The sequence below is a fragment of the Squalius cephalus genome (assembly GCF_949319135.1).
Source record: "Squalius cephalus genome assembly, chromosome: 5".
Classification (NCBI taxonomy): Eukaryota; Metazoa; Chordata; class Actinopteri; order Cypriniformes; family Leuciscidae; genus Squalius; species Squalius cephalus.
In genome coordinates, this window is record NC_137126.1 from 19450052 (window position 1) to 19475643 (window position 25592).

At 39.4% G+C, this 25592-nt stretch overlaps 1 protein-coding gene across 1 annotated transcript in view; it reads right to left on the minus strand.

Annotated features, from left to right (window-relative positions):
* setbp1 (SET binding protein 1) overlaps nucleotides 1-25592 on the minus strand; it is a 67101-nt gene that overhangs the window by 5777 nt on the left and 35732 nt on the right. The window contains exon 3 of the mRNA XM_079872278.1: nucleotides 1479-4812. Within this exon, the coding sequence (XP_079728404.1) occupies nucleotides 1479-4812 (3334 nt within the window). The remainder of the gene's footprint in view (nucleotides 1-1478; nucleotides 4813-25592) is intronic.

Below are 25592 nucleotides of genomic sequence, written 5' to 3' on the forward strand. Positions count from 1 at the left end.
AATTCTCTAGTCGATTGTCAAGGCAAGCTACTCATTTAATACACAAAATCCTTGTTAAGCAAATGTGGGTGTAGACCTGCTTGAAAACTCATCATGCACATGCACATTAGTAAGGGTTTTAATAGGGGTTTTCTTGCTTGCAGTGTAAAGAAAGATGAAACTATACCAGCACGATCAAATGGAAATCCTTGGTGTAATTCCTGTGCTAGCAAATTAGTGGCATTAGGTTTTACGTTAAAGAGGGTCTAGAGAGCTGAAAGATCTGTACATAGAGAGCTCCATCAGAATTTCAATCCATACCATATGTGCTCACTGATGTATGATAAATTACTTTCAAGAGCCTGTGAAAGGGTGATATTTCTAATGGATGCATTTATTTAGCCCTGTATATAATCGTATTCTTTGTGAGATACTAGACAGATGATAGATAGATAGATAGATAGATAGATAGATAGATAGATAGATAGATAGATAGATAGATAGATAGATAGATAGATAGATAGATAGATAGATAGATAGATAGATAGCTTTAATTGGGACATAGTAAAGTTAGGCAACACGATATAATTCTTATACGTTTAAAATATGGAAAAACATCTTCTCCAAACTAGACACTCCCATCACAATGATTAATAGCCTTATTATCAAAAAGGTGCTGTAGTCATGCCATGATTCCATAGCAAATATAACTAATTAATCGTAAATGAGATGTAACCTTAAATGCAAATTTGAGCATATTTAAAGCCTCATTTTGCTGCTTTTATTGCATGATAGCCATAATGCCACTGGCAAAAAATGTGACTGCCATAAAAAGGCAATTCTGTCAAAACATGCTTATCTAAATCTGCACTTTGAAATCAACACAGATGTACACTTAGGTGGGATGTATGTCATATTTCTCTGTTTAAGTACAACAAACTAGCTCTTTGAAGCATCGAGTAAATTCATGGAGGTGGGTGGTAGCAGGCAGAATGTGAGTCATCCTCATAGTTCCCCTAGGGGAGTGAAAATGTAATCTAACTGTGCCTTGGGCTTGCAATTCCCCTTCAGTGGAGTAGACTGGATTCATTAAACCTCTGGCTTCTCTCCAGCTCTTTTAACAAGAGGCAAGGTTTTTTATTGCATGTCTGTAGAATATAAATCAAAACGTGTGAATAATATATCTCTAAGAAAAAAACATTGGCAGGCAGGGGCGAAAAGGGAGGAAAGAGAAATTTGTGAATTATAGTTGTCTCCATCCATGCATTACACTTTGCTTGCCAGATGTACTGAGAACAGAATACAAAGTGTTCAGAAAGCACATTTGTTTCTCTAGATTTTGTACTTAATAGCAGAACATGATTTGACTTGTATTCAACTAATCACTGCTTGGTAAAGCAAAATAATGTTCATTTATAAAAAATAAATAAGTGAATCAATATTTTGTATGGATCTTGCATTTGTCTGAATGCATTTCATAGAGACAGATATATTTTTACCTGCTACAGCTGTGTTGGACTGGTACATCTGCTCGACACTCTCTTCTCTACCTCCTTGGAAAGACGCCATGCTTCCTCCTCTGTATGCAGCAAAGTTCTCCAAGCTATGCCTCCTGATGTGAACGCTAGAATCATCATCCTCTAAGTGCTGCCCCTTGAAGGAGTCCAGCGTCTGGTCCTGGCTGGCTCGCAGGCGCTCATGTGGTTGTCTAGTGCAGATGTTAAGGAAGTTGTTTAGTGTCTCTCCTCGAGTGCGTTTACAATGCTGAGAGTCAGATAAGGATAATGATGAGAGCGTGTCTACTTCAAAGTAGTTCCTGGAAGCTTTTGGCGAAGCATCTGTGCTTTGCTTGCCTCTTTGCTTGTCCTTCAGTTTGGACAGAGAGTTATTCTCGAGTCTCTCATTCAAGAGGCTGAGAAAGGCTGGACTCTGGGTTCCACTGAAGAGCCCACCGAGATCCTCCCTCTGTGGGATGTACTGATCCTCTTTATGTTTGTACTTGTGCTTGTGCTTGCGTTTGTGGAGACAGACACTTCCCAAACAGCTGCTCGAAGGGTGATGGGAGTCGCTCATTCTAGATGAAGGCATCTCATGTGGCATATTCTTTGCTCGATGTCTGCTAGGAGCAGTGAGACTGGAGGACGCACCAGGGTGGAACTTTGGTGGAGGGACTGGTGGCCTCATGAGAGGAGAGGCTGAAGGTCCAAGTGCATGAGATAAGTAAAAGGGAGAAGGGTACTGACCATAATAGCCCATGTTTATCATACTTGTGGCAAGAGGCATGGATGTGTAAGGCATCGCGTAGGGTGCATAGTAATTGCCACCAGGCACTGGGCAGCCAAACCCTTGAATAAAAGGCATCTTTGATATTGGCTCGTTTGACTTGGCTGGCCGACCACGCCTCCTCTTTGACTTATCAGAGCTCCTGCGAAGATAGTGCACAGGGTCGTAGGGATAGTATGGCATAGGATAATAGTGGTCAAAGTTGAGACGGAAGATGCTGGGATAGGAATTCTCATGGTAGAATTTGTAGCTGCGGTGAGAGATTCGGAAGACCTGGAATTTGCTAACCAGCTCCTCGAGGTCAGCCATAAACTGCAGGTCGTCCTGGCTCTGGAGGGCCTTGCGTTTCCTCCTATGCTTCTGCTTCTTCAGGCTCTCTTGAGCGAAGAAATTTTCCACAGCGACCGCAGTGACACGCTTCTGGTAGTGCCCCCTCACTGCTTTGCTCTTTGCCTCTATAACAGCTGCCTCAGTGGCATCAAAACTGCAAAGATCAAACGAGTATCTCCGACGGGATGCCGGGCCTTTCTCGGTCTGGTCAGATGTACTGTTGTTGTCGGTGCCAATTCCACTATCACTAGGGATTGTCTCTTCACTGTGGGACTCGCTAACTGGAGACAGGGTGACTTCTTTGATGGAAGCCACTTCAGACAGGTGGGATGGTGAGTTGGCCATTAGTCTTGGGGGAGACAGCTTCCAGTTACTACTGAGCAAGCCCTTATGCGTTTTCGTGGGCAATGCACTGATAGGCTGTAGATTTGGCATTGTCTTCAGGTCATGCTGGCTGGTATCTGTGGTGGCAGGGTGAGCTGTCCCACCTGCTGCAGAGTGAGAAGAGAGGGGCTGCATGACCCTGGGAGAAGGCATTCCGGTTGTGGATGATGTATTAGAAGGCACTAGAGGGTTCTCGAAGGGACTTGAAATAGGCAACGAGTGCTTATCACTGGCTTTGTGCTCATTTTGCTGGGCTTGAAGATCAATTCTGGGCTTCCTTCCCCGTTTTTTGCCTATGTAAATAGTCCCACGCTTGCTGACATTGATTTGCTTGCCAAAACGGGCCTCGATTGTCGATGCCACGGTCGTCATGGCATTTGAAACCGGAACATTGGACTTCAAGGCAAGATTGCCAGGATTAGAAGTGGACAAAAGTTCATTCAAAATGCTCTGCATCTTGACCAGTTTCATTTTCTTAGTTGCCCTCTTTTTAAGGACACCTTCTTGACCTGATTTCTTGAGTTTTAACTGTTGTGCAGGAGGGGATTTGTTGAAGGCCAACTGCACTAATTTTGACATATTATGCTTCCTCCTCCTTTTTGAAGTGCTGGATGAATTTTGAGTGATAGGGCTAACTGGGCTTGTTGCGGTTCCTTCGTGAATTGTCTCCACAGTAAGTAACGGCTGTTTCTTGGGTCGTCCACGTTTCTTTTTCACTGGAGTAATGACTGTCAAACTGTTTGTGTTTGTGTAGAGTGGGCTGGATGGGGTAATAGGGAAGGCAGAGGGTGGATCTTCAATGGACAGAGATTGATTCACGTCTTTATGAGGAGAGGAGTTCTGGGACTTTAAATAAGACCACCTGTCCTTGACCTTTGATAGCCTACCCTCTGATTGCTTGTCGGCATCAATCATTGATCTTGGTCTCCCAGCTGGTGTTTTCCTCTGTCTATTCTGAAACATCTCAACATCATCAGTCATTGTCCCAGCACTGTCTTCCTCACTCTCTCGTAAATTCACACCGAATTGTTTTGGTGTAATGAAATCTATTTTCTTTGTCATTTTAGGTTTTGTGCTCCCTTGGTCTGTTTTATCAGTCTTCTCAACTTGCTGTGTGGTTTGTGAATCAGATAAGTTATCTTCAACTAGTTTTCTATTTCTTCGCTTTTTACTCATAGATTCATCTGCGTGAAGGGTGCCACAGCTTGATGTTGTCTTACTCTCATCTGTCCTACTGCTTGACTTCTCAGGCTCCTCAGTCTCAAATTCATTTTTATCAGTTTTGTATGGTTGTCTTTCCTTAGGACTTCCTTGGTTTTCAGTATCTCTGTCCATCTTTTTGACCCACTGAAGGCCTAAATTATGCGTGGTTGGGGCCTTCATTGGGTCTTTCCTACCATATTTACGTTTGATGTTCCCAAAAACCTGCTCAGTGACTATCTGCAAGCCTCTGTCTTTGCTAAAAGAGAAAAGACTTGAGTCAGCTGGAGTACTCAATGTATCAACTGGAGATGATGCTAGTGTGTCAGTGCTTTGGGAAGACATGGCAGATGCAAAGAGACCTCCAGATGAACTGCCTGTGCCCTTTTTAACTTGCGTTTTCGAGAATGATGTGTTGGGTTCTGACAAAGGGTTCTTGTTAGTGCATGCTGATTCTCTTTTTGATTCTGGTTCTGTCCTGTGTTGCTCTTGGTACACTACATCTCCAACAGTATCCAACGGCTTTGTCCAGTCAAGGTGGTGAATGTCGTTGCTTTTAGACTCATGCTTTGGTTTTGTGCTCTCCATCATCACGTTGTCAGTTTTATTCACAAGTTTATAAGGCCTCTCATAGGTCTGAAATTGAAAAACAAAAGGAAGAATTTAGAAAATAGACAAACGTTATTGTCAAGATAATATTATTAAACACATGCTTTTCATTCTCTTACACAAGGTAGATTAACAGAGAAACATTCACACCTCATATAAAAAATTAAAAAATCTAACTAGGAACCTACATGTTGTTACTGATAACAACTACTGTTTTGCTGCCAAGTTCTCAGCTTGTGGGCCACACCTACTGAAAGCATATAATACTGTGTACAATTGTGCAAGCCTTTGAGACTTGTGGTTTGGTCTGTTAGAAATAACGTATTGCAAGATCAGCACTTGATACTAGGATATGTTCTGTAAAGCCATCCTGTTTTCAAAGCCAACAGCTACAGGCGGTAATGAAGTTTAACCACAGTTTTGTTTTTCAGCAGGTCAACTTCCATTTCAGAGCTCTGCAGCTGAGGCTAAGACAGTCTATGCTGCGGTTTCAGATTAGTTTACATCTGGGGTCCCAGTGTTTTCAACAGGCTCACAACAGGAAAGACACCAAAAAGACTAAATGCAAAATGTAACTTTAGAAAATACAAATTGTACCTACTTAAGGTACTGCATAAAATAAATGAAGAAAAAATAACAACAAAAGAACCAATTGAGAATCATTGTACAAAGAGTCTTTAATTGTTTAAAGCTTAAAGAGCTTTATAGAAAGTGGTAGGAATAAGTTAGCCTATGTTACTTTGGCACTGACAAGTCTGATTACATCAGTAAAAGATGATTTAGTCTCCTGGAGTCTGGTTTGTTTGGGTCACAGAATTTCTGACATAAACCAAAGAAATGCATGGAAAGACAAATGTGGTAAAAGAGTTTAGAAAAGTATAAGTAAGTTCCCTTGGAAGATGACATCCTGGAGTTATGAAAGGCCTGTCTTAAAACAACAGTGAAAGTGAGCTGAACTGAGCTGAACTATGAAGAAACCAAAGAAAAAGCACATTGTAAAAGCTCACAAACTGCATCTCGTATTTGACGCAAAATCTTAGTCACTTTAGGTATAACTGACTAATGACTACAATTTTTTTTACTAATTAGCTAGATTTTTTCATTTTCTGAAGAAAATGTGAGGGTACTTGCCTCTGAAAAACTCGCTACCACGGTGCAAGGTTTTGTGGGTCATTTTCTAAGCCGTTTCTAAAGGTGTTCTGATGTACTACTAATTGTTTAGGTTAGTTAGTGCCAACCCATTGAGTCTGGCGATGGGAGCTACAACCTGGCTTGCACCATTTCCCAATCCAGTTTCTCTCTCTTTACCCCCTCATTTTCCCATTCTCCACTCTTTTATGAGTAGTTGTTCCAAAAATGACCAAAATAAAACCCAAATCTTTAAAGTACAGATAGATGAGGAGGAAGGAGAACAGCAGTTTGGTTGTCTTTTAAATTTATTTCCCTTAAAACCAATCCGAGAACAACAGGAGCTACCTTTGACAGGTTAAATGACCACAGACAATTATGGAGTCCACTGGCAAACTTTATAATGGTGACCAGCCAACCTTTCACACTATTTGGAAGAGCTTTTTTTGTTCCTCCTCTAATCAGCCAAGAGTAATGCATCACTTAACTCCTAACCAGCTCCTGAAAGAGCCCAGGCAGGAAAGACTTTTATCTGCCGTGCACAGCCCTCACCTAAAATATCCTAGCATGCTTCTGACTTGCATGTGTGCGTGTGTGTTTCAGGAGTCATCCCTCAGCCTAATCCTCTCCAATATCATTCAATCAGTAGTTTTTAATTAGAGGGAAGCAGACATTAATGAGGGATCACTCCTCTGCCAGCCTTGTCCTTTTTATTTCCCCCATCTGTGAGAAACTGCATCACCTTTCAGATTCCTAATCCTGTAATCCTATGAGGAATTTGCGGTCTCCCCCGGCCCACAGGATACAGTCTCCGCTGCTGAATGCCAAGTCTCCTGGCCGCCCTTTAATTTGCCTAAATGGCATTATTAAAAAAAAAACTAAAAAAAAACAATATCTAAGGGATATGGTGTAACCTCGCCATTGAGGATGCCACTGCTATTCTAAATACTCACTGCGAACCTCAATATCTGTCATCTTTATCGTTTGCCTGTCATATTCCATTTCTTTCACCAGAATAAAACACTTACAGTTTGTATTCTGACATGAATATGACACATAAATAGAGTTCCCTTTCAAATAACAAGTGTCAAACCCACAATTCAAGTGAATTAAAATCAGAAAAAGAAAATAATGAAACTGGCGATGGTGTTCAGCAGTCGTACGTTACAAATATGCCATTGCTCAGTGTAAATACACCATACCATATTGTGTCAATGTGTTGACAAGTGAGTCCCTCACCAGATAATAAAAATCTCTGCAGTCATAAATGACTTATGAGCCCTCTAATGAGCACTTCCTATCTGTTGTAAACAGAGCAGCAGTTCTGGCAGGGCCACTGGGCAGTCTGGCGCAGTAGGCACCAAATCCTGGCGGACACCATTGCACTCAAAGCCCAGAACTGCAGGAGACGAGTCAGTCTCAGACCAGATAAACAGACAGGGAGAAGGCAGCCGAGATTACAGAGTCTCTTGCATAATAATAAGCTAGGTTTGGCATCCTCGTGGAGCCCTCGATACCCCCTTTTTCCCTCTTCCATTTCTTGCTTGCTCTTGTTGTTCTCTTCATTTTTTCCCCCTCCATCACCACCATGGTAATTGGCCAGCCAAAACCTCATTGGCCTCTTATGTGTTTGGTAACCATGGGATACTGTGAGTCAGAGCCACTGAAAATAGACAGAAATGCAGCGAGCCAAACATGCAACTTTGCCCGACTGATACCCGGCCAAACTTGCTCTACCCGCCACTAAATCCTGCCTGTCCTGATGCAAGAGCTCACTGTTTGCCTTTCAGACTGACAGATGAGCAGTCCACAAGTCTGATGCTGGATCAACACAGCTTGGCGTGACTGTGGAAGTTTGGACACATCCAAACTTTGACAAACGATGCAATAACAGCTTGTAGAAGCAGCGCTGCTACACAAATTGCAACCGGCACACCACAAATGCAATATTGTGAAGGGGTCATTTCTTTCGTTCATGTCATCCCTGCAATCCCACAAGCTTTTATAGTTCGATTAACATGACAGCAGGTCAGCTTTGTTTTCTGACCAAACAGCAGTGTGCTAGCCACGGGGCTAATTGGTCAAATTACAGCCTTTGTAACACGGTCTCAGTAACACTTTCTGAATTGGTTAGTGAAAGCCAGCGCTGAGTTGTTAGACATCCCTCATGCCATGGTGGCCATGGGTAATGTGACACCCGATTGATGACAACATAAACCTGGATAGAGTGTCAATCACCTGATCTGGAAAATCTAGCTCTAGTTACAGGACTTGAGGCATCTTTAAATCCATCCTCGGACAGTCAAAATGCCCACTAGTTTGATACAGTGGATTACAACGTACAAAGGTCTAATATAGAGTAAATGCTGTGAGGAAACTTCTGATGATGCTACATTTTGAAATTATGCCATGTATTTGACTGAAGTACATGCATGTCACAAATCTAAAAGCTTTAATGATGTTATCAAGAGTGTTTTAAGTGCCTCATAAAAGCTTTGTAATTGTAATAGCAATTTTAATTAAGTCTCATGATGCATCAATAGATATAATTCAATATATAATCAATTATATATCAATATCAATAAAATTTTGACATAATGCACTTTATACAAGCAGCCTGTATAGGTTTACAGTGGTTTTTCGCTCATTGTCTCCATATGGGCACATAATGTAGTATTGAAGTATAATTTGCTGTTTCTTAAGCTTGAATGTGTTAAAGATCACTAAGTAACATGTGAAATGTTAGTGCTTAGGCTAAGCATAAAATTAATATCAATACAAAATGAACTTTAATATGCAACCCATTCTACTTTCATAATGATACATTTCTGAATTAAATAGGATATTGCAGTGGTGTCCAAACCTGCTCCTGGAGGGCCACTGTCCTGCAGAGTTTAGCTCCAACCCTTATTAAACACACATGAAACCAGCTAATCAAGGTCTTCAGGCTTACTAGAAACAAAGCCACTTGAAGGCAAGCCTGCAACCTTAGCCGGAAAAAGTGTAATGCTAGCTAATGCTGCGGTAAGCAGGGAAGGAGACGAGGCCTTTTAAAAAAAAAAATGAATGGATGTCAATGGAGGAGAGGCTTCACTACGCTGAATAAACCGCTTTTGTGAGGAAATCGCTTATTTAATTAATCATCATCCTGTCCGCTGATCTTCAACATATTTGCTCTTCAACATTCATTTTGAATTTATCTAGAGTTTAAACCGAAAAAATGCAGTTTTATAAGATAAGTCACGGACAATTGTGCAACAGATATGATTCAGTTTATGGCACTTCTCCTTCGTTTCTATAGTATCCGCAAACAGCGATTGACTGTCCCACAACTCTGAACGAAATTCAATGACGTCAAGGCTGTAATGTGATTGGTTATCAAGGCACACGTGATCCAAGTTAGCGGTGAGGCTTTTTCCAATGGTAAGGATCCTCGTATCTCCCAATAATAAGCCCATCTCTGCTAGAAACTTCCAGACAAGTGTGTTGGTGTGTGTGCTGGGTTATTAAATGAGAAAAAAAAGGTGATTTCCATCATTACATACTAGAGTTGGCTAAAAATAAATGGCCAAACAGCTATTTGGCTATTGGCATAATCCATGAGGCCACACTATCTGTGACATCATGAGAAAAGAGTACTTTTATAAGTGATAATGTTTTTGAAAACAAATTGCGAAGACACACATTTTTCATGAATCATTCACAAAACAACCAGGAACATGCATTAAGAAAATAAATAGGGTAAATTATGATTTCATGTTGACTTTAAGGTCATACGGTATAGTACTGTCAAATCTATAATACCGGCATTTCACTGTCCATAACATTTGAAAAACAAGAAAACTTAAGGATCTACTTAATATTGCGACCCTCAATGAATGTCTAGTTAGGGAATGGTTTACGTTTAACTTTTGGTTTACGCCACCATCACTCTTTGCTAATACTCAGAATTAGCATGAAAATTAGCTGTTTGACAAGAGAAACAATTAGCAGCCATTTCAATTTCGCACTCTCTCAGTCTAAAACTTTTAATGATGAATTAGATTGATTGGTGGAGAGAGGCAAACACAAATGAGCCCTTCTCTCTCTCATTGGCTACACTGCTGTACTCTCTCATCTCTTAATTTGGCTTTTAATACTATTAGCCTCCGTAATCATGGCAATTGGCTTTAAAGTTCCAGTCACGCTGTGTGTTTGTTGATGTGGGGAATAATTAATTATGAGCAGTCCCACCAGGCCCTCTGAACTCATCCGCCCTGACTGATTAACAGACCGTAGGCAGCAACGGCAGAGCGCTCAATCTGCCGCTAACATATAAGAGATAAAACTGCCAGCATCTTCGGAGATATGATAAAAAAAGGTATCCCGACCACCCTCCTCCCCGAGCGTGTCTATTGGTTGCCACAATATCAACTATTGGTATTTTTTTTTGACTCGTCACAATATGAGCAAGTTCCTCTATCTTCAGAGAAGACCCATCTGGATGATGAAGAATGAAGAGGAAAAGATGGGCTCATTCTGAGACCCATTATAAAACGTCAACGGATACGTTAAGCCGCGGCTTTAACAATGCATCTGGCACAAACTAAATAGAGTGCCCAGTTTGTAGCAGAGATGCAGCATGAATACGTGAATTGATAATGAAACATTTGTGGCGGTTCAGAGGCTGAATAGAGGATAATAGAACGTAGCAGCATTTTGATGCCATCCTGCCATGTGCCAGATGCCAACAACTGAAGAAGCTCAGATTCAAGGAACATCTGTGTCGTTTAATGGTTGCTTTCGAAGCCAATCCGCTATGAACTTCAGCTCAAGTGATAATAAGAAATCCATTGAGTGCTACTTTACTGGTTTATGGACATTGTGTGGAGAGGAGCAGAGTCACAATGACAGATAGACTGACAATAAACAGACATTTACCAATGGATTGTGCCAGCTCTTAAGGTCTAGTTGCTTTATTGCTAGACACCTTCCATCACCTGCAAGAAATGTGCAGATTCAGTAGTCCTGCATGAATGCTATAAAGAAACTGCTAATTTAAATCTAAATATTTACAGAGAGAAAGGGGGTTTTAGTCCCTTCTTACAAAATGAAGCAACATGGCGAGCAAGACATCAGTAAAATGAAGTATCCTCCACCTGCACTAATGAGAACAGTCAGCAGGGGTCATTAGCAGGAATCATATAGCTCCGTGACTAATGTCTTTCCACAGCTGCGATCAGTCTGCAACTCGACTCTATGGTTTATGACTAACCTCCATATGTGGCATAAATGAGGTTTGTTTACTGCTAAAGTTTAAGAAATATGCTTTACAATACCAAGGCAAATTAATTAATCTAAGCTTTAATGCTTGACAGTTTATATATATATATATATATATAATACACATTTTATATACAAGTATTCTAACTTTTTAGACTTGCTTTAGCATGATGCATTTACTGCAAATCTGCAAAGATTTTTTCCTTTTCAGTAGAAATGTGAGTGGTGCTTGTCTGTACAAAACACTATCATGATGCTAGTGTCATGATGCAGGTGAGGCAAAGACAAGGAGAAGTGGATCTTTCCTCGGAAAGAATTTTATTGCAAACAAAAACATAAACCGTAACACACAACCGCAAACATCAACGTATAACAGCTTAAGACATGGGTAAGACAATACAGGACAATGAACTGAGCAAACCAAGGGCACTAAATACACAGAATAACAAGGAACTCAACAAGACACAGTTGAACAACATAATCAGTAACTATAGAAACAAACTGGCAGAACAAAGGGGGGAAAAAACTAAACCAAGGAAAACAAGGAAATACAAACTAAAAGTCCTTGGAAACCAAACCAAACGTTACAGCTAGGGTGTTGCTAAGTGGTACTGAGTGGTTGTTTGCATTATGCCAGGCAGTTGCCAGGGTGTTTTGGGTAGCTGATAATGTATGATACATTTTTCACCTGTTTTATTGTCCGATACTGTGAAAATCACATTATTGCTTACGAAAGTACACTACCATTCCAAAGGTTGGGATCGATAAGATTTTGTCATTTTTATGAAAGACGTCTCTTGTGATCACCAATGCAGCATTTATTTGATCAAAAGTAATATCATGAAATATAATTACAATTTAAAATAACTATTTTCTATTTTAATATATTTTAAAATCAGAGCTGAATTTTCAGCAGTCGTTACTCAAGTCTTTATACATTACTCACATGATCACATGATCCTTCAGAAATCATTCACATATGCTGATTTGATGCTTAAAGGGGGGGTACAATGGTGTTTCATGTATTCAGAGTTGTTTACAGTGTTAAAGAGATGGATTCTCATGCTAAACATGGCCGAAGTTTAAAAAAAAATATTTTGGACGAATAACGGAGAATTCCTGTGCCGAAAATCTTACTTCCGGGTTGGTACAAGTTTCGGCTGTTTTTTTTCGATCGTGGATCTAATGACGTATACGAGAGTGGAACTCCTTATATGAGCATTTCTCTCGGAAAAGCGCACCCGTGCACACGTCGACCAGAGGAGAGCGAGACCGCGCACATCAACGCGCTTCAACAGGAAATCATCGGCAGCGCTGCATAGGTTTTATAAACAAGGCCCAGTTCGACGTCGGATTTACAGATTGTCTAATGCTTAAGGATGGAGCAGTCCCAACGATAAAGGTTCACGGTCGTGCGTTGGAACCGCAGGCGGTGAGTAAAACTGCTTCAAATGCCTGTGTGTTCTTAGCTATCGGTGCTCCGCCCACACGGCACGCCTCCAGCCGCTCGTTTTTTTCCGGAAAGACTCGGTACAGCCTATCTTTCTTTTATAAATATAATCAATGTTGAAAGCAGTTGTGCTGCTAAACATTTTTGTGGAAACTGTGATACATTGTTTGATCAAAACAGAAAAGAATTTGAAAAAGAAATCTGTAAAATTATAAATGTTTTTACTGTCACTTTTGATCAATTTAATGCATCCTTGCCGAATAAAAGTATTAATTTATTTTAATAACAATCATTTTAAAATATCTTACATCTTAGTGGTCCTTATCTTTTGAAATAGCACACATCTCAACCAAGTACACGATTTGAGGCATCATTCCCATTCGTAGCACAAACAGTGCAAGACTAATTACGCTCTGAAGTTTAATACTTCGGGTGAAGGGTTTTGAAAACCTCCTAAACCAAAGTATGAGCTGTAGTAATTGCACTGTGACCTTACATTTTGATGTATTTCAGCATCATGCAGTTGACACAATTTGTGGCATATAGCCAGGGGTCATTATGTCGTCACCCAGTGCTTTCAGAAAATCAATCAGTCTCAGACTGTTTACAATAGATCACCTCACTAAATCCCCTTATCCAGATGAAGAATTCCATTTGGCATTTCTCGTGTTTGTAGAATGCACCACAGGAATGAGAGAGCGGTGCGGCGGTAGAGGTCTGGGGGGGGAGACTGAGGGGCAAAGGCCTGATGAAAACCATACCTTGCTCACTTCCATTATCAACAATGAAAAGCCAAGACTTTTACTGTAAGTGGCCGTTTTATGCTGACTTGAGCTGAACGTTTTCTGCTGGTTTGGAGTTAGCTTTTAATCTGGGAAGGTGAAAGGTTCTTGATCAGTATATAGATGGACGTCCTCTGCTTACCTGCCATATCAGATACAGCCAGACTAAACACTATAAATGAGACAGACAGTAAATCCCCAACTTCAGCCATGCAGAAAGTCATGTATCACAACGCAAGAAAACTTCTAGGACTTCACACACTGAATTGTCTTTTTCTCACAGTATTGCATCAATACTTTAATTTTTTTTTAAACAATATTTTTCTGTTCATTATACATGATATGCATTGCCATATATTGCATTTTGCCAAATGTATTACAACAACATGAACTGTATCAGGAAGCATATGCCGATACTAGGGATGCCCCGAAATTCTGGCCAATGCTGACAAGCCAAGTTTATTGTTATGGTTAGTTTAATATGAAAATTGTATCTAAATAGGCCTACATTAAAAGTAAAACTACAATTTAAATCAACCATTTTAAAGGCTACAAGTGAATTTCAACATTACAATATACATGAAATTGGATATTCATTTTGAGATTTACTTAAAATTACATTTAATTGTGGAATTGGTAGTATTTTTAAAGAGTAGCCTAACTAAGTTAGTATTAGATGATGGCAAAGGTAATCTAAATGCAAAAATACAGGAAATGACCAGCACATTTAAATATCCAATATCGACAGATCCCAATAAATGAAAAAAAAAAATATTTGAAACAAAAAATTATAAAAATTAATATTAATACAAATTAATAACCGATATGGTAATGATATGTTGTGCATACATTACATGGTCAATACCAAAGTCCCTTTCAAGGAAAGTCAGTTCACTCGTCGGTGGCCATATTTACAATGCCTCCGGGCAGCTATTTTGGACATCATGACCCAACTCCTATCTACTTGAATGGGGAAATATTGAACTGTCAAAAACTGCTTCCCAAACTCACATTTAAATAACATATTTCGAATCAGCAATACAACCTGACATGAACTCCCCTATAAATGTTGTTTTCACATCCTTAAATAGCAAAAAAATGTTGTAAAGTTGGTAAAGCCAATGGGCATGTACAGTCCCAAGAGCGCACTCAGGACACAGACCGTTTCTATGGCAACCGAAGCTTCTAACAGCAGTTGCAGGGATGACTTCAATTCATAGTTTTCAGTCACGTGACCAGTGCAGAGACCTGGAGGGCAAAACATCCACAGAACCACTGCACATGCCTGTCAATTTTCTCTGTTTCAAGCCACAAATATTTCGATCATCTCTCAGAAGAAGAAAAACAAATATATGTGAAAAACTGCAGGTTCTGGGATCTATCACTATACTAAGATATTAAAAGATCAAATTCAGTATAAGCCTTATTGATGATGCATACTATATGCAGGCAAGAAGATGAGTCCAGAGTATGAATGCAACACAAAATTTGCACATTAAGAGTTTTCCTCATGGGAAATGCTTAACATGAAACTTATGCACTATGCATTCATATTCTGGGTTATTTTGCTTAAGTGTACATAGTATGTTTTATTAATAAGGTTTATACAGAATTTTGTCCTCCAATATCACTGTCTTAAGGCATTAAGCCACATTAAGCAGTTTCTTTGGAATGATTTTTTTATGGGAAAATGCTTAACATATTTCAGCACACTGCATTTATATTCTGAACTCAGCTGCTTGCCTGAATGTAGTATGCATCATCAATAAGGCATATACTGAGTGATCTTTTAACATCACTGTCTTAGTACATTAGTACTTAGTACAAAACTAGTAAAAATTATTAGTGGGTAAATAACTAAAAAATAACTAGTAAGTTTATCATTTGCACGTGTTTTTAAGACTTGCCAACTTAAAGCGCAAATGCAAGAAGACGTGAAAGAACTCAATTTGGTACTCTTGCGGTGTGTGAGAAGTTTTGTGCGCACATCCAGAACGTGCGACCATAAAGCCACGTCTCAGACAGCACACGAATGCTGAATTGGGTCGTCTTTCATGTCATCTTGCGCTCGAACGGACAAATTCACACAAAATGATGTCAAAATGCCCATCTTAGAGGGTACACTACTATACTTTCCCTCAGTTACACAAAGCTTAAGCCTAGTCCCAGACTAAAATGCGTTTGAGCTGTTTTATCTGAAAGTAACTTACATTGACATATCTTAAAATATGTCAGTACCATTGTTTTGTCTCAAGATTTGCACCAGTAATGTATTTTTCTAAGGCACGTTTTAAAAAGCTACTTAAATGCCCTTTGAAGAAAGGCATAATCCTGGCTTAATCTAAGCACTGTCTGAGAAACCGGGCCAAAGTTGATTATGTCTTAATTAAATCTTAACAGTTGAAAAATAAAATGCATGTGTAACAGATCCTTGCATTCGATCTTCGCCTACGTGTTTGTCGATACCACCCCCTCGAATTAAAACTTTGTAATAGATAAAACCTTTATAAAAGAACATTATACAAGTCGCATTTATGTCTGATATATTTTGTGATTTTAGAAACTGAACTTTGGGTTACAGACTAAGCTCCAATAAAGAACAAGATGCCTCCAAAAAATAATAATAAACTACCAACTCTCGAGAATAAAAGCACCCTTGATATCTCTTGCGTCTCTCTCTCTCTCTCTCTCTCTTACACACACACACACACACACAGACTAGTTCTTTGCAGCCCTTTATTTGGCAAAACGCCTGGTGGCTTGAGTGTTTCATTTTTTCCTGTGTATAGGTCTGGGCAGATGTCCAGAAAGGCCTCGGCACAAAGAGGCCGAAAGAGGGAGAGAGGAGAGGGAGATATACTAAGGAGAAAGGACAGAGCAGAGACGTGAACAGAGAGACGAAGCCCCCCCCCCCCAACTATCCTTTTCTTTCATAACTATTCCCTCCAAAAACTGCGAGTGATTGATATGATCCTCACATGCCTCCCTTGGCTTTGAAACAACTACACCCTCCTTTCTGCCCCAGTAAACCCCTGCCCTGCCCTCGTACCCCCTCCGCTATCCCCCCTTTTCGGCAGTGGACCACCCTACCCTGTGGGAACAACGCTGGGGAAGAGATGTCCCCCTCCCATTCTCCTGAGCGGACCCCCTCGGGTTCCATTGAGAGCGGAGCAGCCCGCTCTGATCTGGCCTGCTTTGTGTGACAGGCTGACAGGTCCAGAGCAAACAAACAAAATGAATACTAACACCCCTTTGTGTTCGCTTCCCAACGAGCGGCACTTAAGGATGGGGGGTGGTGGTGGTAAGTGCAGCCTCAGGAGAGATGACAAGGGGGGGAAGAAACTCTGGACCCTGATACCAAATAGACAAAAATGCCCCCCTGCCCCTGCTAGAATAAAGAGCTCCATTTAGCAGGCCCGTGGGCCATGGCGTCTCAAGGTGCGTCTGGCCTGATACATGTCACAGGTTGGACAGCGGTGGGCTAATATTGGGCCAGTAAGCCTGAAAGTCTGTTCCCTCCGCACATTCACAGCCCCTCCATTCATGACCTCTCGAGTGGCGCGCTCTCATTCAAGTGCTGGAAACAAGAGTAAGACATTGCACGGCTCAGAACTTCAGCTGTGTGATAAGATTATTTTGAAACTCATCTTGACAACTTCAGTTGCTCCTCAAGCACAGTCATCTCTAAATATTGTAAGAAAGGCAGAACTACAGCGAAACTGGTTGGTCGTCTGTCAGTACACAACATTTGAGCCACTGTAGTTGCCTAAAATACAAACACTTCATGGAACAAGACACATTTGCACTACACATCACAACCCCTTTCGAAAACACCCACATGATTGGTGGAAGAAATGCATATAATGAAACGTTACATTTCTTTTGTGTGTGAAATTACCTCAATTTTCTGGCAATAATGCGGGTAATAATACGTTCGGCTGCTGCTGGCTCATTTCACCTGGGTCTTCAATGGTTTTGCATTTAAATGACTCAAGCAGATGTTCTGAGACAAGTCCTCACTGCCAAGACCATGACAGACAAATAGCTCCAATAAAATCAATGATTTTTGTAGAAAAATAAGATGAAGGCTTGGATTAATAGAGGATTTGTGCCTTGAGCTCAAGCAAGCTAATAAATCTAGCAAAAATTATTCAGTGCAAGGTTATATTCATACATTTATATGAATATATATATATATATATATATATATATATATATATATATATATATATATATATATATATATATATATATATATACACACACTGCCATGGTACCAACAAATTAATTGATTTAGCAGGGTACATTCATCAATTGGATCAAGGAATGATCTGGTAAAGAAATATCCTGAAATGCAATTAAAATGCTTCAAATATGAAGAATGGAGGTCAACTTAAAAAGTTTCACACAAACAAGCAGTGAATGATATACATTTCTTAAAAGTCATTTAACCAAAACCCAAAAAGCCCCACAGGCAAAAAGGGCCAGGCAGCCATTTTAAGAAAAGGAAATGATCCAAGGTCTGTGTGATTCTGGGTTATTTCAGTTTGTGGAAGTGCTTCAGGCACCAAAATGTCAGGATGAAAAAAACAAAACAAACGCACAGACTTGATGGAATGTGTTCTTCACCACAAGCCAAGCACTGTGTAATTAACACAACGTGATTGCAGAAGTATCATAGAGAGCAATTTAAAGCTACCTTCTTTTTTTTAATGTACTGCCCCTGTGGGATCACTCCAGTGAGAGAATAATAAGAACATCAGTTTCTGGAGGTGAGATTCTTTTCAATCAAAAATGGTACTTTACAGAATCTAGTTTGAAGAAATCCAGTTATAGACTCAGTTTTAGAGCAGTGTTTCCCAATCTTTTTCTGGCACGGTTTTGATAAGTAAAAAAAAATCCCCACTGAGCACTAAAATAACAAAATTGCACAAACATGCATTGCTTCAAATGGCATATTAAAACCGGATATTATATTAAAAGTAGTATTCAAATTCAATGTGAAACTTGAGCTTAAGTCAGGTAGGAACACAATAAGGTCATATAGGTTGCTGCTATATGATGTTGTTTGTGATGATAAAACAACAAATTTACATATCGTCTCAGTCGGTTGGAAACCTCGTATTTTCTCAAATAAACACTGTGTCAAAGTTTGTATTGTGGCTTTATATATGGTCAGACACTTGCATGTGTCTTTATAATATTAACATTTTATGAAAATCAATATCAAATGTAGTTTTTGACCAGCGAATGACAGAGATATGCGTTTTGTCCGTCATTAGAACAGCTGCATCTGAGGCAGTAAGTGCATCGCATTACGTTTTCATCAACTTACAGGTTATAAAGTTTATTGTATCTAAATGGGCGCTCAGTTTTTCTTGTTGTTGAATACATTTGGCCAAAATCTCATTATATAAAACAAAGCGCTATGCACAGGATATTTAAAACAGTATATTGGCTACAACTAGATGGCAAATACCAGACTCTTTGCTCTTCAAATACAAAAAACATCAGCCCATATAAACAATGTTTCTTGAGTAAAGAAAACGCTGTACTTAATCAAACATAACTTCTTTATCTTTGCATTGCAAACAATCAGCGATCTATCTCCAAAGTGCGTGCACTGTGCAGCACTTCATTCTACATAGAGGAGTTACTGAGGTTTCGACGACAGTTTGAGGAGTCAATGGAGTTACGCGGTGTAGTCACAAGCTCTTTTTGACACTTTTCATTGGTTAATTATTTGTAAAACCCACATACAGGCGTAAATTGATAAGTGCACAGAGGTTGGGAAACACTGTTCTAGAGGGTTGCGTCTGATCACATAGCAGGTAGGCTATATAGTTACTTCTGTGCCAATGTTTTAAAATAGTCTGAATGATTTTTCCCCCCTGAATTTTTGCATTGTATTCAAGAGCTACAAAATTAATACACTCGCAAGACCTCACGTTCTCATAAACAGTCTTGCTTTATGGGATCAAATGACTTTTGCTTAGATTGATTAAATGTTCTACACCTGTTCTAAAAATAAAATGTCCTATAAATCTTTATGTAATCCACACCTGCTCCTTACTGGGTTTAAATTTGGCATGTACAATTGATAAAGACTAGAATGTCACACATTTCATTGGGCATCTATGACAAATCCAGACAGACACATTCCTAAGAGTAATGCTTTCAAAACTGTAGTTAAAAAAAAAAAAAAAAAAAAAAAAACACTTGGCAGTATTACTCCAGCCCAAACAGGGAGAATGGAGAAAACTGGGGCACAATAGTTTAAACCAATAAAAAGGATTGCTTAGTTTCAATCCTTAAGTTACTGAACAATGGCTGCTTTGTGACAGTGAGCACTTGGCTCCCAGGCAGCTGTTTTTCCACTAGATATCGATCTAACCCAAAAAAAGAAAACCAAAAAAAGCACCTGTGCACTGGAATACAGGACAAGAGGAGAAAATGCTAAGCAAATCGGAGCTTAAATCTGCCTCCACAAAACACATCTATGCAGGTACAAATGATCTGAAGGGAAAGTATAACACAGTGATAAAATCAATGTCCTCAACTTCTCAAAAGCGCATTAATGTAAGAGCAGATCGATGCTAAAGCTGCAGAGTCATAGTTTAAGTGCCTTCAAATGATGACCCACAGGCCAACTGCTCATCACATTTCATAATCATGTTTCCATAGAATGAATGAATGTTAGCTGACAAACAGAGGAAATAACCTTGAAAAAGCAGTAATGGCAGATGACACTACACTAGACTTGACAAGATAGCCTAATGCTTTTTAGACTCATGTAGCTAAACATTTAACTGAACAACAGCAAAGTCTGATCCACTATATAGACTAAAAAAATTACTAGGGAGCCATTGACTCCTAAAATTAAATATTTAGAAGTCTAAAGACTTTTTAGTTGCCAAATTACAAATCTGCTCGATAAAAATAGTTGTTCAGAAGTGCTTCAGTTCATTGAGTGCACAGCTTACTTATAGCAATACACCGCAATCTGTTTGTCCGTCATGTAAAGCAACCAATCACAGTTTGTTTTGTTTTTACATGCTGTTTAGGGGTGGGGTTATATGAAATAGTCGATCCCATAACAAAAGACAATAATAGAAAAAACTGCACAACGTCAGTCCACAACTAGTCTCGCGCAGCCAGACCTTCAAATTGATGGCAGTAGGTCTGGACTCCATAGCAGCTTTCATTGGCCAGGACCACCCAGAGGCCGTCTAAAGCAACCAATCACAGTTTGTTTTGTTCAGGGGAATGTCTAGGGGTGTGAAAATGTAATGACGATGTAGCTATAACAGAGCTGGCCGATATGAGGATATTATCGTATATTGACAATGTCTCGCAAAGTATCGCAATGTCAATTATAACAGTCAGTTGCCAGACGATCATCGACAATATTGGGAAAAATTACAAATATATTTCACATAGCCCCAGAGTTATCATACACACATTATTTGCCATGCAAAATTATTTTATAGTTCGTTGTTGGGTTGGGAATAGGTCAGGAATCAAATACTTTTTATAAAATAAAAATTTTGAATTTGAATGTGATTTTTAAGCGCAAGAAGATGCGAAAGAGAACACTTCTGTACTTGCGTGCTGTTTTCGGTGCTGCATTGCCTCTCATATAGTGCATGGACAAATACACACATAATTAATTCAAAATATCCACCTAACAAAGGTATTTATTTTGGTCTGCAGTATAATAAAAGTTAAACAGAAACAAATAAATAAAATGTTAGCAGACTATGTAACTGCACCTGTTTCTGAATATTAATTTAAATAGTGTACATAATGAATCAAAAATTTTTTTTTAAATAATTTTAAAAAAAATCACAAACATGACCATTGTAATTAAAATTATTTTACAATTTAGTTAAATTGCAAATGGTAGAAGAAATTGTGTGGGTTTTTTTTGGATAACACCCAAAAGAAAGAGAGACACTGGACATAATAAAAAAAATTGTCGTCTCGGGCAAGGGCGGGTCTCGGGTAGACAATATAAACGTACATTGCAATATTTTTAAAGGCAATTATCGATAATATATTTTCTTACATTTTTTTTTTTTTGCCCAGCCCTAACCTACAATAACAGACCGGTGTGTAAAACTCTTGGACGTATTTGAAAGAATCTATGCCGCAAGTTAAGCGCTCATTGTCACAGTTGTAAACACGGTGGCTTTCTTCTTCCATTAGGGGGTTTGGCGTCATATCGGGTTTGTTTCAAGGCAGACCGTTAAAGAACGTGACACACACACGTCTCCCAGAACTCCTTTAGAATTCAACCAATCAGGTGACGATTTCGAAACTCCTGAAGTGTTTCCAATTTTTAGTGCCATATACCTCAGCCAATGGTCTGTGGGTGTGACGTCTGAGGCTGAGACTAGTCCACAACTAGCTGTACAGAAAAACTAGTGAAAATAGGTGTAGACTTTAAAGGATAAGTTTGCCTATTTTCAACCAGCTTTGTGTTGTTACAACATATATAGTATATGTAAATGAACAATGTGTTAACTGCACCCAGACATTCCCATTTATTTGTCAGCTAAAGTCTGCCAAATGATGCAAAATAAGTTTGACAGCTCTTTTTGTAAAAGCTACAAATCGGCCCACAGACAGATGGATCAACAGAGGGACAGCAGCACCAAAATCAAAACTGAATTAGGCTAGTTTTCTCTAGCCATTTTGCACCATTTTCTGAATTGTTTCACCTTTAAATAAAACCTGGTTGTCTATGCAGTATAAAGCCCATTTTGAAAGCAGTGAATTATTCATTTAATTGGAATTTCATAAAAGTACCAATTATTTCAAAAAAATAACACACAGAACTGCTGGAGGACATCTCATTTACTTGCTACTAATTGCCTGAAACAAAACTCAAAAAGAATATCTTTCAAAGATTTGATGCCACTAACCTTGTAAACTAAGCACATGCAGAGATAAGCTCTTTCTTAGCAGCATTCATAATGTTATCCTGGTATTTTAGTTACCTTAAATAGCTTCATTCCCAGGCCAACTGATTTAAAAACCCCGGAAGTTTTGCAACACCAACCAATCAGATATGAACTGGCACTTTTAGCAAACTCTTGCCAGTTTTGTATGCAACAAGGATTAGACAGTCAGTGAACGGACAGTAGGCGGTCTGTGGGTGTGCCGTCTGAGGCTGAGACTATTTTAAGCTGAACATTTGTTTAATGAGCAGGATCTTCACTTGTTTGCTGTCACTTGGATCCGAGAATGGAATGTAGCAAATAACTCAATCCTCTTTTCAACCTAGAAACATGTGAATTCAATTATTCAAAATAAAAAAGCATACTAGTTAAAACCCTATCAAATTCAAGCAAGTGCACTTTACATGTTAAAGTAACTATTCGAATTCTGAAATTAAAAGTGTCTTAAAATATGAAACTGTGTTACTTTGCAGAAAGATGACCAATTTTTGGCGTGCACACCATACACTAAAATTTCAGTTACTATGGTGACATCCATTCCCTTCCCAGATCCTCCAAAGATCAGCAGAACATGCTGTCGGTTTACTGTACTTTCACCTGAACACACATCAATTACGAGCCACCTTCTTCCCAGTACGCACCCACACACACGCCTCCCCCACCACCCCAATGCATTGAGCGTGTGGGTGAAAGGTCATGGTAAAGTAGCATTCCACAGAGAGTGAGACACAGCCCTGTGAAAAGAGGAGAGGGGGGAAAGGGGTTTAGTGTCCCTAATCCCACAAGAGACTGGAGGATTTGCAAGGACACCCAAACCATTCCCGGTGAAAAGCTACGGTTAGCAGCTCGCCCACAGCTCCCACGGTGTGTGTGGTCAAACATTACCATCCACGGTGATAATATCATCTTCACACTGGTCATAAGTCCATGGGCATGTTAAACGACATGATTTGATTTGGAAACCACAGCAAGGCTCATCAGCAGCATGAGATACTTTGATTGCCCTGAGTCTAGGTTCACAGGCATGGCTGTAGTTTCTCATGAGCGGAGCGCGGCCTGTGGAATAAAGAGGCTCTTTCATTGCTCTGGGCTGTTTGAGAGGGCCACTGCATTGGTTTGCTCTCCCTGTTTTATCTTCACAATTAGACTGACACTGAATACTCTGAAGGGTCACTCCTGGTGTCACACTAACAAAATACCCAACACAAACAACATTCTCTTCATTTGTCCACCATGCTTTTGGCCCTTCTCAGGCCTCCACAGTAATTGTTCATCTTTGAGGACAAATCCTGCATATTAAGTACTTCAATGAGAGTATTCATTTCCCCCCCTGACCAAAGGAAGGGTTACACCATCTGAAAGACAGAGGCTGCATTTATAGGCCAGTTCAAAATGTCTCATGTTTTGGTGACATATTGCTGTCACTATACATTATATTTGTCTGGCATAATAAGTAACAACAACAGTTGATATTGCACTGAGGGGACAGCATGTCAGTAACAATTAGGGATGTGCAAAAGTACATTTTCTCTTAATCAACTAGTAAGTGGGTTGGCTGAACGATTAAAGACTAATCGGTCATAAGGGTCATGTCAGATCAGACACGTTACTTTGCGCATTCACACAAGACACATTTTGTCGAAATGGAAAAGGTCTCGCAACACATTCCTAAATAGACTAACGGATTCATACAATCTTAAAAACACTATGGAAGTAAGGGGCAACAGACAACGATATCCTCCTCCATGTGTAAACCAACATGTGGTAATGGTGTGACCAAATGTGGTAAAACATGTGGTCAGACTGAATCCAAGTATGTACAACCAACAATGTAATTGATTTTGAAGAAATGATCAGGTTAATTGTCCATAATATTGCACAGAATTATAATACAGTCCAGAAACGTAATAATAATAATTAATAACATGGAACATGTCATTCAGTACCATGGTTTCAAAGTACTACCATCAGACACCATAGCTGTACAATAGTACAATTAATACAGTACATTTTCATGCAGGTAACAATAAAATGTAAAAAAGAATTTGTTCTTTATATAATCCACATATCCCAGCCTGAGATGACCCTGTCTGGCTGGCACAATCAATTACTAAATTTCATGGGTCTGTCCAGCTGGGAGAGGGTAAGAGAGGAAGCGAAATGAAGAGTTGCTTTGTGATAAGGTATCTGGGTCCGCTAACATGTCAGCGGCAGGGACAGGGAGCATCTCCAGCAGACAGCTGATGGGTCTGATCGCATTTCACTGACAAACTCAATTGCACGTCGAGTGAGATCTAATGAAAGTCAATATGCCACATGGCCCCCGTGGCTATACTGTCCACTCGCCAAGACCCAATATCACTCATTTATTCAGTACATTTCCAACCGTACCCCCATGCAGTTTTAAGTTCCCTGGTGAAAACTAACTCCCATAAAAGATGTGACAGCGCTTTACAGTATTCATTTAGTAAGCACTAATTGAGACAATACAAAACACCATTTAATGAACCCGATAATCACATGCTAGCATGACTGAAAAACATTCCAGTTGACAACAGCATAACACAAAAACCTGATCACACTGACAATGCAGAATTGAAGGGAATGTTCTCCCTCTAAAATGTCATCATTTGCTCACCCTCGTCGTACCAAACTCACTCATCTTCAAAACACAAATGGATATACTTCTAAAGAAACCTCAGAGGTTTCTGTACATCCATTGAAAGTCTATTCCATCAAAACTTTGATCATTCAAAAGGTCCATAAAGACATTCCATTTGAACCCTTATTCTTATTCAAACCTTCAGAAGAGACATGACCGCTTTATATAATGAAAATATTTCATTTAGGCTTATATTCACATATAAAGAATGATCAACACACATACATAAAGCTCAAACATGCTTGCTTGACAAACGGGAACCAATGAGTTTTGTTCTTCTTGTCTATGTACACAAGGGGTGCTCTAACCATTTAAAGGTCTAAAAAAAAAAAATGAAAACATGTAAATTAAATTAATAACTAGGTACTAAAAGTAAACTACTGTCAGAAGATAATCTTTGTTTCTTGTGTAGGAAGTTAACATTTGCATCGCTTAAGTACAAACAGAACAAAAAGAGCACAGACAGTTAACTGCTACATTCTTGCTCACCAGACGTGAGGTTTCCCAAACCTTCATAATCCTAACCAACATACACACGAGAGGCTCTCTGAAATCACCAG